Raw genomic sequence first — 18,177 nt, forward strand, 5'->3', positions numbered from 1 at the left:
GAGTATGTGAATTTCCCCTTGGGATTAATAAAGTATCTATCCTATCTATCCATCTAAGTGAGCTGCTATTATTATTACTATATTATAATAAAAACATGCATTTCATTTGAGATTGTAACACCCGGTGTAAATTTTGGCTACTTCTAAAAGTTAGCTTTTATTCTGTCATTCATTCATGTGGTACAACAAACTTGCCTCTCCCTTTCTGTGTTGATACCGTTTATCTCCATTCTTTTCACAAGGGCAGCAATGACCACAGTTGGTGCTGTGATTGATGCCTGCTCAGAACTATTTGTTGTACTGTCAATCAAAGATTGGATGCCCCATGTCCGCTATCAGAGTATTTTGTGGGATTTGTGCTTTGACAACAAAGACACCTGTGCAGAACCTGTGAAAAAGAACAGATTTGCTGTGATCTTGGATATCTGGCTACGTTTTGTTGAGAACTGTGTTTTGAGTTAAACCCAGGGCAACATATTACTGTTGATGAGCAACTGTTTCCAACCAAGGTCCGTTGCCTTTTCTTGCAATACTTCTCAACCAAGCCTGACAAATTTGGCATAAAATTTTGGATTACGGCAGATTTGGTGGCAAAGTACATATGCAATGCCACTCCTTATTTAGAAAAAGATCCCAGTCGTCCCACGGGAGAAGACTTTCGGAGACTGTGATCGTAAAACTTACGGAGCTGTTTCTGGACAAAGGCAGAACCGTAACAACAGAGAACTTCTTCACATCGCTTTTGCTGGCTAATAGACTGCTGCACCACACCACACCACAACTCTGCTTGACACCATAAATAAAATCGGATTGGGAACTTCCACCTGCAGCTAAAGTCACTTTAGTATGTAAGCAATTCTCCATGTTAGCGTTTAGATCTGGCAGTGCCATGCTGATGGTGTATGCGCCCAAAAATAAGAAGCCTGTCTGCATTCTCAGTACCATGCACCATAACGTGGAGTATAGGCAAGATGGGAAAAAAAAAACATGTTCAAATGACAACTCATGTTCAAATGGCGTAGCATTTTCAAATAATGACATTTTCAGGCATGTGTGTGCACACGCACGAGAGAGGCAAAGACAGATTTGATCTCATTCAAGTGATAACTGAAATAAAAATAATCACTTTCGCAAAGGTATAACGAAACAAGTGTGCTTTTATTCAAGAACTAGCAAAATACCCGCACTTCGCAGCGGAGAAGTACGTGTGTTAAAGAGGTTATGTAAACATATATATACATATACATATATATATATCTCTACATATACATATATATATATACATATATATACATATATACATAGTGCGTTGTAACACGGGCTGTGATTGTTACATGGGAGGGAGACAACAAATCACAGCTTCCCGCTTTCTAATCGGGCTTGTGATTGGTGCTTCGACTGATGCCCAGATCCCACAGTATCTCCCCTTATAAGAGGCGTTAGGCAAGTGTAATTGAATAGCGGTGCTGCAAGTTTAGCTTTACACCTGTTTTTAAGGCTTATTGACTGAAAGGGGCTTTCATGAAAAAAGTTAGGGCTTTGCTACAGGATATACCCTCCACAAGTTAAGGAAGTAAAAATAAAGGTATATATTTCTGTTTTATTTAAACCTTTTAAGTTTGTATGCGGGCGGTATGGTGGCACAGTGAAAGGTGCCAGATAGGAGACCCGTGTTCGCTTCCCTGCGTGGAGTTTGAATGTTCTCCCCGTGTCTGTCTGGGTTTCCTCCGGGTACTCCGGTTTCCTCCCACAGTCCAAAGACATGCAGGTTAGGTGCATTGGCGATTCTAAATTGTCCCTGGTGTGTATGGGTGTGTGCGCCCTGCGGTGGGCTGGCACCTTGCCCGGGGTTTGTTTCCTGCCTTGTGCCCTGTGTTGGCAGGGATTGGCTCCTGTAGTTAGGATATAGCGGGTTGGATAATGGATGGATGGACATTTGGATGCATAGCCCCATTTGCCCGTTTTCGTTTTTTTTTCTTTCTTCGGTAATATTTCAGCAAACCCGGAGCTTGTCAGTTCAAATCCTGGTACCGACACCACTGTGTGACCCTGAGGGAGTCACTTCACCTGCCTGTGCTGCAAAAAAAAAACAAAAGTAATGTAACAAATTGTACCTCAGATGTTGCAAGTTGCTGGAATAAAGGCATAAGTCAAATAGATAAATATGTATTATACACATAGGAACTATTCATTTATTTTCAGTTAAGTCATCTGCAGCAAACCTTTATAAATGAGGGTTTCTCCTTTTTAGATAGTGCAAACTGTTTCTTCTTCATTGAGGTTTTCTCTTGGAGAACTTTTTTCATTTCATTGAAAATTAAAGCAGCAGCTGGCAAAATATGTAGCTTTCTTATTAATTTTTCAACATTGTGTAAAATAACTTTATAAAGTAACATAAAAGGTTTAAATACTGGTTATCCTTTTACACTAAAATATTACTAAAGAGATACAAAAAAAGTAAAATGCATATGTTGTTTTTCTTTAAGGAGATTAAATATTACTGAAGAAAGAAAAAAAAAAAACTAAAACAGCCAAATGGGGCTATGCATACGAACTTAAAAGGTTTAAATAAAACAGAAATATATACCTTTATTTTTACTTCCTTAACTTGTGGAGGGTGTATCCTGTAGCAAAGCCCCAAATTTTTTCGTGAAAGCCCGTTTCAGTCAATAAGTCTTAAAAACAGGTGTAAAGATATTGACAATAAGCTACACAAACCCACCAAGACATGGAATCGTTTAAATCAAGGCGCGAGTCGAAAAACACCATCCCATACTATTAGTTAACGATTAACACATTTGTATATGTATTGTAAGCATACAATACAACTGATAATATGTTACGCTTATTTATCTGGTGCACCGACATTTTTGCGCATATAACAGCTGAAATCCAACGTGGTTTGTGCCCTTCAGAATGAAAACAGTTTGCATTTACCTTTTTAATAAAAGGCGAGCTTTTAAGCCTGAGAAATCACCCTGTAAATGCACACATTTAATTGCACATGTGTTAATATGTATGCTTACACACTGTGTCTTCTTCATTGAGGTTTTCTCTAGCATGTAGATTGGGGTAATTACATTCACGGCATTCGTAGTGTGAATCACAATCTGATTGTATGGGTGGTTACCTACCAGGTAACGCTTATGGTTGGCCAGCAAGTCAGCTAACATCAGCCACGGTGCCTTCAGTTGTGAGAAGCAGATCATAGAATGGTTGAAAATAGTTTACTGTCAAATAATGCAAAGAGTACGCGACACGTGTTTCGCCCTAATTCTTGGCTCATCAGGCGTAAGGCAAGTGTAATTGAATAGCGGCGCGTCATTGAATAGCGGCACTGCAAGTTTAGTTTCTTTTCAATAAAGTCAGACGTTAGGCAAGTGTCATAGAATAGCAGCGGCGCTGCAAGTTTAGTTTCTTTTCAATAAAGTCAGGCGTTAGGCAAGTGTCATTGAATAGCGGCAGCGCTGCAAGTTTAGTTTCTTTTCAATAAAGTCAGGCGCGCTTTGCAGCGGCGAAGTTCTGCTTTTAAATTTTTATTAAGAAGAAAAGAAAACCTTTTTAAACTGAGGGAAAATATACCAATAACAATTTGTTAAGGATCTGTTTTTTGTGAAGCTGTCTTTACACAGCCTGTCCGCTGTTTTATAAACGAACGCCATATAAGGCCGTCCTTTCTCCTTCACAGTCAGTTCACGTGATTACGTGTGAGGCGTGATGACGCAATACGCAACCCCCGCAACCCCGCCTCCCACGACCAGCGAGCTGCCTTTCATTACTGTATATGGACAAAAAAGAGGTTCCAGTTATGACCGTTACGCTTTGAATTTCGAAATGAAACCTGCCTAACTTTTGTAAGTAAGCTGTAAGGAATGAGCCTGCCAAATTTCAGCCTTCCACCTACACGGGAAGTTGGAGAATTAGTGATGAGTGAGTCAGTCAGTCAGTCAGTCAGTCAGTGAGGGCTTTGCCTTTTATTAGTATAGACTAGCAAAATACCCGCGCTTCGCAGCGGAGAAGTAGTGTGTTAAAGAGGTTATGTAACCATATATATACATAAACATATATATATACATATCTACATATACAGTAATCCCTCCTCCATCGCGGGGGTTGCGTTCCAGAGCCACCCGCGAAATAGGAAAATCCGCGAAGTAGAAACCATATGTTTATATGGTTATTTTTAGAATGTCATGCTTGGGTCACAGATTTGCGCAGAAACACAGGAGGTTGTAGAGAGACAGGAACGTTATTCAAACACTGCAAACAAACATTTGTCTCTTTTTCAAAAGTTTAAACTGTGCTGAATGACAAGACAGAGATGACAGTTCTGTCTCACAATTAAAAGAATGCAAACATATCTTCCTCTTCAAAGGAAACAGAGAGGAAAGCAAACAAATCAATAGGGCTGTTTGGCTTTTAAGTATGCGAAGCACCGCCGGTACAAAGCTGTTGAAGGCGGCAGTTCACACCTCCTCTGTCAGGAGCAGGAAGAGAGAGAGAGAGAGAGCCACAGAAAAACAAAGTCAAAAATCAATACGTGCCCTTTGAGCTTTTAAGTATGCGAAGCACCGTGCAGCATGTCCTTCAGGAAGCAGCTGCACACAGCCCCCCTGCTCACACCCCCCTACGTCAGCGCAAGAGAGAGAGAGAGAGAGAGAGAAAGTAAGTTGGGTAGCTTCTCAGCCATCTGCCAATAGCGTCCCTTGTATGAAATCAACTGGGCAAACCAACTGAGGAAGCATGTACCAGAAATTAAAAGACCCATTGTCCGCAGAAACCCGCGAAGCAGCGAAAAATCCGCGATATATATTTAAATATGCTTACATATAAAATCCGCGATGGAGTGAAGCCGCGAAAGGCGAAGCGCGATATAGCGAGGGATCACTGTACACATATCTACATAACATATATATATACATATAAATATAGACATACATATATACATACATACATACATACATTCACATTATGTATATATATATATATATATATCTACTTATTGGCTCCTGTATTTAGGATATAGCGGGTTGGATAATGGATGGATGGACATCTGTATGCATAGCCCTATTTGCCTGTCTTCGTTTGTTTTCTTTCTTCAGTAATATTTCAGTAAACCCGGAGCTTGTCAGTTCAAATCCTGGTACTGACACCACTGTGTGACCCTGAGGAAGTCACTTCACCTGCCTGTGCTGCAAAAAACAAAAGTAATGTAACAAATTGTACCTCAGATGTTGCAAGTTGCTGGAATAAAGGCATAAGTAAAATAGATAAATATGTATTATACACATAGGAACTATTAATTTATTTTCAGTTAAGTCATCTGCAGCAAACCTTTATAAATGAGGGTTTCTCCTTTTTAGTGCAAACTGTTTCTTCTTCATTGATGTTTTCTCTTGGAGAGCTTTTTTCATTTCATTGAAAATTAAAGCAGCAACTGCCAAAATATGTAGCTTTCTTATTAATTTTTCAACATTGTGTAAAATAAATTTATAAAGTAACATAAAAGGTTTAAATACTGGTTATCCTTTTACACTAAAATATTACTAAAGAGATACAAAAAAAGTAAAATGCATATGTTCTTTTTCTTTAAGGAGATTAAATATTACTGAAGAAAGAAAAAAACACTAAAACAGCCAAATGGGGCTATGCATACGAACTTAAAAGGTTTAAATAAAACAGAAATATATACCTTTATTTTTACTTGCTTAACTTGTGGAGGGTGTATCCTGTAGCAAAGCCCTAACTTTTTTCGTGAAAGCCCGTTTCAGTCAATAAGTCTTAAAAAAAGGTGTAAAGATATTGACAATAAGCTACGCAAACCCAGCAAGACATGGAATCGTTTAAATCAAGTATCATTACATCTTCCTTTCTTAAAGAGAAGTAAGGCAGTACTTATAAGCTTACATATATATATATATAGAGACATACATATATATATATATATGTATATCTATGTCTCTATATACATCTGTATATATATATATATAATATATATATAATAGAGATATATATATATATATAGAGATATATATATATATATATATATATATATATATATATATAGAGATATATAGAGATATATAGAGATATATATATATATATATATATATATATATATATAGATATATATATATATATATATAGAGATATATATATAGATATCTGAAGCCGTGCAAGCACACTCTTGAGAATGCAACGTATAGTTGTACAGGAGAAAAGCAATCTTGCCTCAAATCAATGGCAACCTTTTGTAGGTCTATGAACTTAATTTAAACTTTAGGTTTACACGGTGCTTTCTTTCCAAAGTACCTGCACTCATGAATATGTCTGTATGCGTCAGTCGCTCAAATCCACGCGCTTCGCACCGGCGAAGTACCGCTTTTAAATTTTTATTAAGAAGAAAAGAAAACCTTTTTAAATTGAGGGAAAATATACTAATAACAGTTTAAGGATCTGTTTTTTTGTGAAGCTGCCTTCACTCGAGTGATCACTTCGAGATGACTTGCTGGCCAACTATAAGCGTTACCTGGTAGGTAACCACCCATACAATCAGATTGTGAATCGGACTACGAATGCCGTGAATGTAATTACCCCGATCTACATGTTGTCAAATAAACGAACCACACACCGTGGCGCAATTTTAGGGGCTTCGCCTCTAGCGCTGACGTCCGAGGTTCGATTCCCATAAGGGAGTGAAGTGAGTGGCTGGTTACCTACCAGGTAACGCTTATGGTTGGCCAGCAAGTCCGGTAACATCAGCCACGGTGCCTTCAGTTGTGAGAAACAGATCATAGAATGGTTGAAAATAGTTTACTGTCAAATAATGCAAAGAGTATGCGACACGTCTTTCCCCCTTATTCTTGGCTCATCAAGCGTACACACTCACTGCACTCGCTTACGGTAATTGAACCTCGGACGTCAGCGCTAGAGGGGCTTTGCAGCGGTGAAGTATTGCTTTTAAATTTTAATTAAGAAGAAAAGAAAACCTTTTTAAATTAAGTCTTAAAAAGAGGTGTAAAAATATTGACAATAAGCTACGCAAACCCACCAAGAAATGCAATCGTTTAAATCAAGGCGCGAGTCAAAAAACACCATCCCATAATATTAGTTAACGATTAACACATTTCTATATGTATTGTAAGCATACAATACAACTGATAATATGTTGCTCTTATTTATCTGGTGTACCGACATTTTTGTGCGTTTAACGGCTGAAATCTAACATGGTTTGTGCCCTTCAGAATGAAAACAGTTTGCATTTACCTTTTTAATAAAAGGCGAGCTTTTAAGCCTGAGAAATCACCCCGTAAATGCACACGTTTAATTGCACATGTGTTAATATGTATGCTTACACAGTATTAAGACACTCAACACCGTCATTTACCTTTGTTCCCGCGTTTGAAAATAGACGAGTTTTTAAGCCTGAGAAATCACCCCGTAAATGCACACGTTTAATTGCACATGTGTTAATATGTATGCTTACACAGTATTAAAAGACACTCAAAAATTAACGTCATTTACCTTCGTTCCCGCGTTTGACTCGTGCTGTAAATCTCTTCCTTGTTTTTAGTTCACGTGATTACGTAGGAGGCGTGATGACGCGATACGTGACTCCGCCTCCTCCATTAGAGTATATGGACAAAAAACAGGTTCCAGTTATGACCATTATGCGTAGAATTTCGAAATGAAACCTGCCTAATTTTTGTATGTAAGCTGTAAGGAATGAGCCTGCCAAATTTCAGCCTTCTACCTACACGGGAAGTTGGAGAATTAGTGATGAGTGAGTCAGTCAGTTAGTCAGTCAGTCAGTCAGTGAGTCAGTCAGTGAGGGCTTTGCCTTTTATTAGTATAGATAAAACTGAATAATAAAAAATTCAAGTGACAACAAGATATCAAGAAGACGTGATTCACCAGCATATGTGTATCTGCTTACATCCCTTCAGAGATATTTATTACAGGTAGCAAAAATTTTGACCGGGTGTTACGGACTCAAATCAAATGTATGTTTTTATTATATTATAGTAATAATAATAATAATAATAATAGCCGCTCACTACTCAAAACAAGGAACGGCTGAACTCAAACCCGCAACCTTTTAATTATACACTAATCCCTCCTCCATCGCGGGGGTTGCGTTCCAGAGCCACCCGCGAAATAAGAAAATCCGCGAAGTAGAAACCATATGTTTATATGGTTATTTTTATATTGTCATGCTTGGGTCACAGATTTGCGCAGAAACGCAGGAGGTTGTGGAGAGACAGGAACGTTATTCAAACACTGCAAACAAACATTTGTCTCTTTTTCAAAAGTTTAAACTGTGCTCCATGACAAGACAGAGATGACAGTTCCGTCTCACAATTAAAAGAATGCAAACATATTTTCCTCTTCAAAGGAGTGCGCGTCAGGAGCAGAGTCTGTCAGAAAGACAGAGGAAAGCAAACAAATCAATAGGGCTGTTTGCTTTTAAGTATGTGAAGCACCGTGGCACAAAGCTGTTGAAGGCAGCAGCTCACACCCCCTCCGTCAGGAGCAGGAAGAGAGAGAGAGAGAGAGACAGAGTTTGTTTTTCAATCAAAAATCAATACGTGCCCTTCGAGCTTTTAAGTATGCGAAGCACCATGCAGCATGTCGTTTCAGGAAGCAGCTGCACAAAAGATAGCAACGTGAAAATAATCTTTCAGCATTTTTAGACGAGCGTCCTTATCGTCTAGGTGGGCGAACAGCCCCCCTGCTCAATCCCCCTACATCAGGATCAGAGAAAGTCAGCGCAAGAGAGACAGAAAAGTAAGCCGGGTAGCTTCTCAGCCATCTGCCAATAGCATCCCTTGTATGAAATCAACTGGGCGCAAACCAACTGAGGAAGCATGTACCAGAAATTAAAAGACCCATTGTCCGCAGAAATCCGCGAACCAGCAAAAAATCTGCGATATATATTTAAATATGCTTACATATAAAATCCGCGATGGAGTGAAGCCGCGAAAGGTGAAGCGCGATATAGCGAGGGATTACTGTAGTGCAGCAGTTCTTACCTCTGCACAATCCAAGAAGACATGTTAATTTCTCGCTGGTTATATTCTTGAGTAAAAGCGCATGTGTTTATTTGATATTTGGACTAAAGTCTTCACACATTATACACTTCATATCATTATTACTTTAACATGGAAAGATTTTCTATTTTAGTTATATGTTCAACATTTCTTACCTCGATTTCCTGTAATCCAACATTTGCCTAGATCATTGTAGAAACAGAAGAGACATGAAATATATGTACAGTGGAACCTCGGTTCACGACCATAATTCGTTCCAAAACTCTGGTCGTAAACCGATTTGGTCGTGAACTGAAGCAATTTCTTCCATAGGATTGTATGTAAATACAATTAATGCGTTCCAAACCATACAAACTGTATGTAAATATATATATTTTTTTAAGCACAAATATAGTTAATTAAACCATAGAATGCACAGCGTAATAGTAAACTAAATGTAAAAATACTGAATAACACTGAGAAAACCTTGAACAACAGAGAAAACTAACACTGCAATAGTTCGCGCTATAGCGCTACCAATGACTGGCTAAAAGCACTTTTTTTTAATGAGTTTTAAGCACAGGGAAAAAAATGAACATTTGAAAAAATCCTTAATTTAATAAACCACCAAGAAAAGTAACATTGCAACAATGCACACTACGAACCGATCGCTGTAAACAGAAGTGAAAACAAAATCAAGCCCAGTGCATTCTTTAACTGCCTTCCTACCTTATGCGTCCAGCTCTCTCTCTCGTGCTGCCTGTGTGTGTGCGCGGCTCTCTCTCTCGCGCTGCCTGTGTGTGTGCGTGCGTCTGTCTCTCTCTCTCTCTCTCGCGCTACCTCTGTGTGTGTGTGTGTGTGTGTGTGTGTGTGCGTGTGTGTGTGTGTGTGTCTCACTCTCTCGCTCTCTCTCTTGCTCGCTGCACAGGAAATGCACTGGGAGAGACTGAACATGTACAAACCGAAAGGGAAACTGGCTTGTTCGTATACCGAGTGTATGGTCGTGAACCGAGTCAAAAGTTTGGCGAACTTTTTGGTCGTAATCCATTTGTATGTGTACCGAGACATTCATGAACCGAGGTTCCACTGTACAGTAATCCCTCGCTACTTCGCGGTTCACTTTTCACGAATTCACGACTTCGCGGGTTTTTAAATACAAGTGATTGCCCGCCTATCGCGGAAGTTATGTTCCAGACCCATCAGCAACAGGAGAAAATCCGCGATATAGAAAGACCATATAAATAAACATTTTTATAGTTTAAGCCTTAAAATACCCATCCCACATGCTTTAAACACATGTAAACTTATAAAACACACTTTGTTAACACATATGATATGTGGATGTCGGGCTAAGGATATGAGTAACATCTCACTATTATAAAACATTTTAACTTCACGCAAGACAAGACAGTGAGACAGGAAAATTGGTGATGTACAGGCTTTTAAATTATTGACACACAGAGCGACAAGCAGCACAAAGCCAGCACAAAGTCCACTTCTCCTTAGCGTTCATTCAGCTTCCCACCCCCTTGACAATGCGAAGTGGCAGGAGCGTACTGCACCTCCGGGGAGGGGGGTTTGAGCGAACATGCGTTCAGCCTTCATACACCCCCACTCCTCCTCCTCCTTCCGAACGCACAGAGTGACAAGCAGGCATTTTGGCAGAAGCAGCACAAAGTCCATTTCTGCTCTGCTCAGAGTTCAGCTGCCCCCCTTCACAAAGCAAGTGCAGACACATTGACGTCTGATCGCTGCGTGCAGTGTGCAGTGTTGGTCTGCGGTGTTTAAGAATGCAGAAAGTGTTTAAGAGCATAGGAAGTGTTTATAAGAGTGCGGGAAAGGTTAACAAGAGAGTGAGAAAGGTTTATAAGAGTATGGGAAGGGTTTATAAAGCCTTAAAATATGTGTAAATAATAAAATAAATATAGGTCGCTACTTCGCAGATTTTCACCTATCGCGGGGGGCTCTGGAACGTAACCCCTGTGATAGGTGAGGGATTACTGTATTCCAAATAACGATATATTATTTACCCTATGCAACTCAAGGCACCTCACACCCAGATAAATAGGCTTCAGAAGGGAGAACTTTGTGTTCGACTTCAGCTGCATCGGTTTGGGGGCAGGGAATAGGATAGCCTGCTGCCTACTGTTTGTGCTGATTGACACATTAGCAAAACAAAGATGCTGATGAAGAGGTGCAAAGGAATTTAAGGTGGCCCGGCATTACAACTTTTTCCGTAGGCTTCAGGGATTCTAGTGTTAAAAGGAACAAGAACAGCAAGGTCCATGAGAAGGTAATGGTAAAATTAACATCATAGGAAAGGAAAGACAAATGAAAAACCACAACACACCACCAATAAACAGATAGAGTGGAGCACTCCTAAAAATATGCAAATAGTTGCCAAGGGACTTAGAGGAACAGAGGCAGCAAATCAGAAAGAACCATGGAGACACTTTGAGGAGTTAGATGTAGGAACTAAATAAAATTTAAATGGAAGGTTTTGATTTGGTGGGAAAAGCAATACAATATTTTTGAAAAATTAAATCCCAAGAAAGAGAGGGGAATGAGGGGAAAATCATCTGTATAGCCTGTTTGGATCAGGGTTGTCAAATTAGCCGCTAAGGTTTGAGTATTGAGTAAATTTCATAATATAGAAAATGTCATCTTAGTTGTAATCCAGCTATTGCTATAGATATTTTGAAACCATGTGATCGTTGGCATTAGGGAATCCATTCCTGGACGGGTTTATCCATTCCCGAAAATCCGGGAATCCCGCATGTCATTCCCGGGAATCCCAATCTCCCAGGAATGACACTGTGCACGGGCATCTCACATGTGAATGGTTTTAGAGCGAGCAACACTTATTTTTAATAAAACTACTGCAATATGTTGACACCAATAAAAGACTAAGTGTCATATAAGTACATGTATCTAGTTAGTTGCGGTAATAAGAGCATAGAAAGCACAACATGTCGAGCGTGCGGTCGTCCAGGCAAGAGTGCACCTTCGTGCAGAGTACGCCAGCCGCTGAGAAAGCACGCTCTGCCTCCACTGAAGTAGGCGGCACAGTCATCAGGTACTGATACACATGTTCTAATCAATGCCTGCGCTTGCCGTTGCTCCGAAACACTGCCGTTTCAGCTTTTACTGATGCATCCAGTTTCTTGTCATCGTTCTGTGATGGCAAGTTTCTTGGCCCAGATAATGCAGATGCAACAGACTGACGCATTGCAATTTCAAGTTGCTGTTCAAAGCTGTTGTCTGATGAAGTGCAAGCTGCAGCAGTGGCGCCACCTTAATTATTTTCAACTATAACTCCGTTATTTCTTGATTGATTTTTACATGCTATATATGCGAGTTTGGCCGTTCCCATTCAGCCGGGAATTCCAGCAGTTTCAGGAATGGGAAACGTCCGGGAATCCCGGGCTCCCGGTAATTGGGAGCCCAGGAATGGATTCCCTAGTTGGCATAGTGGCCTGTGTTCATACTGCACATCTTCCCAGGCTTGCATTTGCAGATGGGAAAACGTGGTTGAATGTTATTTACTTCACCACACTTGAAGGACTAAACATATTTGTAAAACATAAAATTATAAAACTTGGCTATATTTTGGTCAGTTTCAGAATTGCTCCAATATAGACTTGGGATTTAGAAAGAAGTGCTGGCCAGTGAAACAAGCAGATTTTCATGCAAAAGAAAAAATAATTCAATAGTAATACATTGCAACACATTACATTTTATAATATGTAACTATATGACATTTAGGTGTGAGCAGATCCCACAACCAAAGAGAAGAAGGGAGGAGGCTGCCCAGAGTGGAATGAGAGAGAAGTAGGGCAGTGGTAAAATTTAAGCAGGAGTATGGTGTTTTACCAAAAAGTTGTCAAGAAAGAGAGAAACACAACGGTAAATAGTGTCTGCAAACCCTAGAGAAAAGGCTGAAAGTGACGTTGTGAGTGAGCGGAAGAGGAAAGATACTTGGTTGCATCTACCACATAATAACAGTCCTAGTGGGAACTAGCAGCAGTAAGTGCAACTCAGTAAAGGCATTCCCCACGGCCAGAACAGTGAGGAAGACTGTACCTATTTCAATGCGCAATTTCTTCAGAATTAGTTCTGTCCTACTCCATCCTTGCTGCTTTCCCCATTTTGTTCTCTCCTTTTCCTTTTTAACTGTATGCTCTGGCTTGTATGTTTTCCATCCCTCTACCCACGAAGAAGTCAGTACAATACTTTGTAATACTCTGAATGTGTTCTTAATACTGTTACTCAAACAAACCAAGCATCTATTTCAATTTTCTGTAAAGTTTCAGTGCAGCCTTTCATGTTAGCTCCACAGTCATCTTTTACGCATCATTTAATGCATGCTCTTTCCCAATTCCAAACAAACTGGAATAAGAGAGCTCTAACTAGATCTCCAATTCAAACATACTGTATAATGACTTAATGTTTTATAGTGTATTTATTGTAATACTTGACTTGATATTTATGCTTAAATATTATGCCAGTTCCAATGGTCTGTGTAGATATTGAAGAATGACTATAAAGTCTACTTCACTGTGTCTTTTCCATAAATAAGCATATTCCTTATACAACATGAGATAACATCATTATATGGTTGTTTAGATTTCTACTTGGAGATTAATGCAACAGTTGTAATGTACTTGATTTTTCTTTGTCCAGAATATAATCAAGAAGAAAAGCTAATTTCTTTTTTTTTTTCCTGTTCGTTGCTTTAGGATCCTTCTGTAACGCAGTTAACCAGCTCCAATAATGATAGAATTGAAGAATTCAACCCTTTTACAGAAAGTTCGCGTTTGGTATGAATTTTTTTTTCCTTGTTCTGTACCCATGATCAGAGTTTCCGACCTCACACCTTGAGTTGTGCAGATTCAGCAGAATGCAACTTCCTAAATGCTATTTGAACCTCTTTCTCTTGTTCATAAATAGGTTAGTTTTAAGAATTGGTCTAACTATTTAAAGAATACATTAAAAGTTTATCCAAATATGTTATTGTTTTGAGTCCATGGAAAATAGTCAGACACAGTTCAAATAATGGAATTAATCTTCATTTAAGATACTAGAACCTAAATATAATTTAGCTGAATTGTCCTCTTCTTAATCAAAGTTCATTTTTGCATATTAAATTTTAAATATGGAGAGTAGCAGTCTTTTACTACAAAGTCAATTATTGCCAAATTATGTGTTAGCTATAAATAAAAGAGTAAATGTGGTAAAAGTGGAATTTTACTAAAGTGAACATTTTTTGTGAATTTATTATGATTTAAGTAATATATTTTGAGCGGATATGGCACTGTGCTTAGCATTACTGCCTTTTACCTCCAGGAAGTTTGGTTAGATTTTGAATTCTTTTACTGTATGTTTGGCATTTGCCTAATCTTCTTGTTATCTCCCACATCACAGAGTTTAAACACGCACAACAGCCTTAAAGTTGTTTAGCACTTTAAGGCACTATAGTTTAATTATTTTACAAATTATATTACAGTTGTGACTTGCTCAGTGTTACTCTTTAAGTTAAAGCAGTACACTGACCTGGCAGCCTTGAGGATTAGTATCATTCCTTGAACCCACTAGACCACCCTGTCAAGTTGATTAGTAACTCTGAATTAGTATGGTATGAGTGAGAGTGCGTGAGGGTGCTCTGAGATAAATTGGTTTTTAATCCAAGCTTCATTGCCTGTTTATATTTAAAGCAATATGAAACACAGATCCACACTATTGATAATATAATTATAACAGGACATTCTCAAACCCACTTCTTACAATTCAGGGTTGGCAAATTGGAGCCTCTTTCAGTAACGTCATACACAATGCAGGTAGCAGCTATGGATTATGCACCAGTTTATCACTGGGCCTAGAATATTCATACACTAATCCAGGGGTAGGCAACGTCGGTCCTGGAGTGCCACAGTATGTGCAGGTTTTTGTTCCAACCCAGTTCCTTAATGAGAACTCAATTATTGCTGATGAAGCACATATTGCTTAAGTGACATTTTAATGCTTCATTTTAGTGGTCTCGCTTGTTAAGGTTCTCCAACCTTAATTGCTTATTTCAATCTTAAACTGCTGCATTCAGTGTTTTAATTGCTCCTTATTAGCAATAAGATGTAAAACAGGGGTAGGCAATGTCGGTCCTGGTGAGCCGCAGTGGCTACAGGTTTTCATTCAACCCAATTGCTTAATTAAAAACCAATCATTGCCAATCTCAGACCTTATTTAATTTTATGGCTTGTTAGTCTGTGCAATGTAAGGCTTTTATATCGTAGATTTTTTTTCCTTTCCAAGGATATCATCCAAATGATTTGAAGCCTAAAACAGATCATTTTCAGTCTGTCACATTTTTCTATTAAGTGTTTTATTAAATCAAACCGTGCATGATGAACACACACAGATGTAATTGGAAAAAAGCTAGCTGGAGAACTGCTGGCTGCTTTGTCTTTTACATCTTATTGCTAATAAGGAGCAATTAAAACACAATGCAGCAGTTTAAGATTGAAATAAGCAATTAAGGTTGAAGAACCTTAACAAGCGAGACCACTAAAATGAAGCATTAAAATGTCACTTAAGCAATATGTGCTTCATCAGCAATAATTGAGTTCTCGTTAAGGAACTGGGTTGGAACAAAAACCTGCACATACTGTGGCACTCCAGGACCGACGTTGCCTACCCCTGCACTAATCAATTATAAATAATAATCATGAACTCTTTATTTTTCTGTGTTTTTGAAAGACTAATCCAGCTCAGACAACTGTTCCAGCTCAAGTGAATGCTTCGCAACCTGCTGTTTTACAGCCTTCAGTTGAGCCTAGTGCAAAGGTAGGTGCCATTTTTAATAATAGCAGGTACAGTTTCATTGGCATAGGAACTGAAATAAGTTACACATAATGCAATACATTCAGGCTTTACTGTTTTTGAGGTGGAAATAAATCTCCTTAAAAAGTCATAGTGGTTATCCTTCCTCTTTTATACTGTCTGTCATCCTCTTAAATATTTTTATTTTTAATCATTGAATAATCATTTTTGCAAGATTGTAATGGGATCACATTTTACAATCAGTTCAATAAATTTAAGTAATTTCTATAATCACAAAGCCTTTTTGCCTTATTGAGCTTTAATTACTTTGCTTGCAAACACTTGAATAATTACATATACTGTATTTACTTGATTAATTATAAAAGTTTTATTTCCTTCCTGTGCAAGACAGAAAAATGAAGTAAGGTTAAAACATATACAGTAAAACCTTGATTATCTGTCAGGGGTTGGGACTGAGGCCGTGATGGATAAGAGAAAAGATGGATAACAGATCAGCTACTTTAAAAATGATATACAGTGAATTAGTTTAGCAAATAGTAATATTTATTTACAAAAAAAAGCTATATTAACAAAATATAGTGTTAATAAAATTAACTCATAGGTACTGAAGTTCTCAACGTTTTACTTGGAGTCTTTGTTCCGTAACAAACGTTGCCCTGTCTTGTACTTCATTATCTGGGTTACAGAGCACATCTCCAAAAAAAAAAAAAAGAAAGCTTTCCCTACTAATAATTATCTCCTGCCTCTCACACTCATTCTTTTGCTATATCGTAAACACTCCTGCTTTTTGTCTCTTGACTCCCTACTCAAAACTTCCTTCTGATGCACCTTCCTTTTTTCCTAACTTCTCCTGTCTCTCATCTCCTAAGAGGCATGTCTGTGTCTCACAGAGCAGAAGCCCTTCACCCAGTCCCATCACTTACACCATTCATTCCACTCTTTCTGCACCCACATAGCATGTCACAAGCTGCCTGCACATCACAAAACATAATATCATAGAATTTATAAAGAAAATTACAATACAGAATTTCTTCAACATTAATACAGAATAACATTACCATCAGTGGTTTTCATTTTCAATAAATTTTTCAATTTTGTCAGCATCAAGCTTTATATCGTTTCCTGTTTTTCTTCCTGCTCCGTAAATTAAAGCAATACTTGAAGCACTTCTGCCATTTTGTAAATGTTCAATAATTTCAATTTCTTGTGACAATTCCAATACCAATAGTGATTTTACAGCATGGAAAAAGGGATCCAGAAAAATTCTCCTTGTACTACCACCTCTCATGCAATCCACCACTGTTTCCTTTGCTCTTTTTCTCTCAGTTTGACCCTGACATCTACTGGTTTTCTTTCCCTTTAGCATTCTCTTAGTAGGTTATTTTAATATTTCAAGCAATGTTTTGGTATTCAATATGTGTATTGTGTTGTCCATGTGACCGTCATCATCAAGTCCTTCCATGAGAACCCTGAATACAATGAGGACTGATTGATGTCATTTATGTTAGGTAGAATGCCTAGAGGGGGCTGGGCGGTCTCATGGCCTGGAACCCCTGCAGATTTTATTTTTTCTCCAGTCGTCTGGACTTTTTTTGTTTTTTCTGTCCTCCCTGGCCATCGGACCTTGCTTTTACTCTATGTTAATTAGTGTTCTCTTATTTTAATTGTTATTTTGTCCTTATTTCTCTTTCTTCATCATGTAAAGCAGTGGTCCCCAACCTTTTTGACAGCAAGGACCACTTTATTAGATGCAAATTTTTCCACGGACCGGTCGGGGGGCGGGGTTGGTTGGGGGGGCAGTTTTATACACAATTTACATAACATTTCTATTATTATTAAAGTTATTAAGCAGTTCGCATACGTTTTGCAATCTGAGATTTTTCTTCTTTTTTTGCATATAACAAAGACATATGCTTTACATTTGCCAATCCAACAGATTGCACATCACAAACATTAACACTGCAATCTTTTTTTCGTGTCTGCCGTTTCTATAGGAGGGTGACAATGAGTTAAATTCCAATGGATGTTTTTCAAATGTTGACAAGCAATAAGCAAAAGGAATCAATGAAAACCACAGACAACAAAAACAGCAAAAAAAAAAAAAAACAGTACGAGGAAAGTTCGAAGAAAGAGATTTTTTTTACAATGTTTCTGTTTGGGGATCGTTGTGCAAACGTGCACATCTGAGCTGCGACCACAGATCTAACTGCTCTGTGGATGATTCGTGCAAGCATTTCAAGGTCACGTCGTTGTAATGAAAGCATCTGTTGAATGTACTTCGTAGTAACGTGATTTCCATAGACTCGTGTCATAT

General features: G+C 38.4%; 1 protein-coding gene across 1 annotated transcript in view; it reads left to right on the plus strand.

The window, feature by feature from the left end:
* LOC114667253 (secretory carrier-associated membrane protein 2-like) overlaps window positions 1-18,177 on the plus strand; it is a 105,192-nt gene that overhangs the window by 31,677 nt on the left and 55,338 nt on the right. Inside the window, exons 2-3 of the mRNA XM_028822490.2 lie at window positions 13,769-13,849; window positions 15,780-15,866. Coding sequence (XP_028678323.1) covers window positions 13,769-13,849; window positions 15,780-15,866 — 168 coding nt within the window. The remainder of the gene's footprint in view (window positions 1-13,768; window positions 13,850-15,779; window positions 15,867-18,177) is intronic.

Source organism: Erpetoichthys calabaricus, chromosome 17 (genome assembly GCF_900747795.2).
Source record: "Erpetoichthys calabaricus chromosome 17, fErpCal1.3, whole genome shotgun sequence".
In the NCBI taxonomy this organism is placed as follows: domain Eukaryota; kingdom Metazoa; phylum Chordata; class Cladistia; order Polypteriformes; family Polypteridae; genus Erpetoichthys; species Erpetoichthys calabaricus.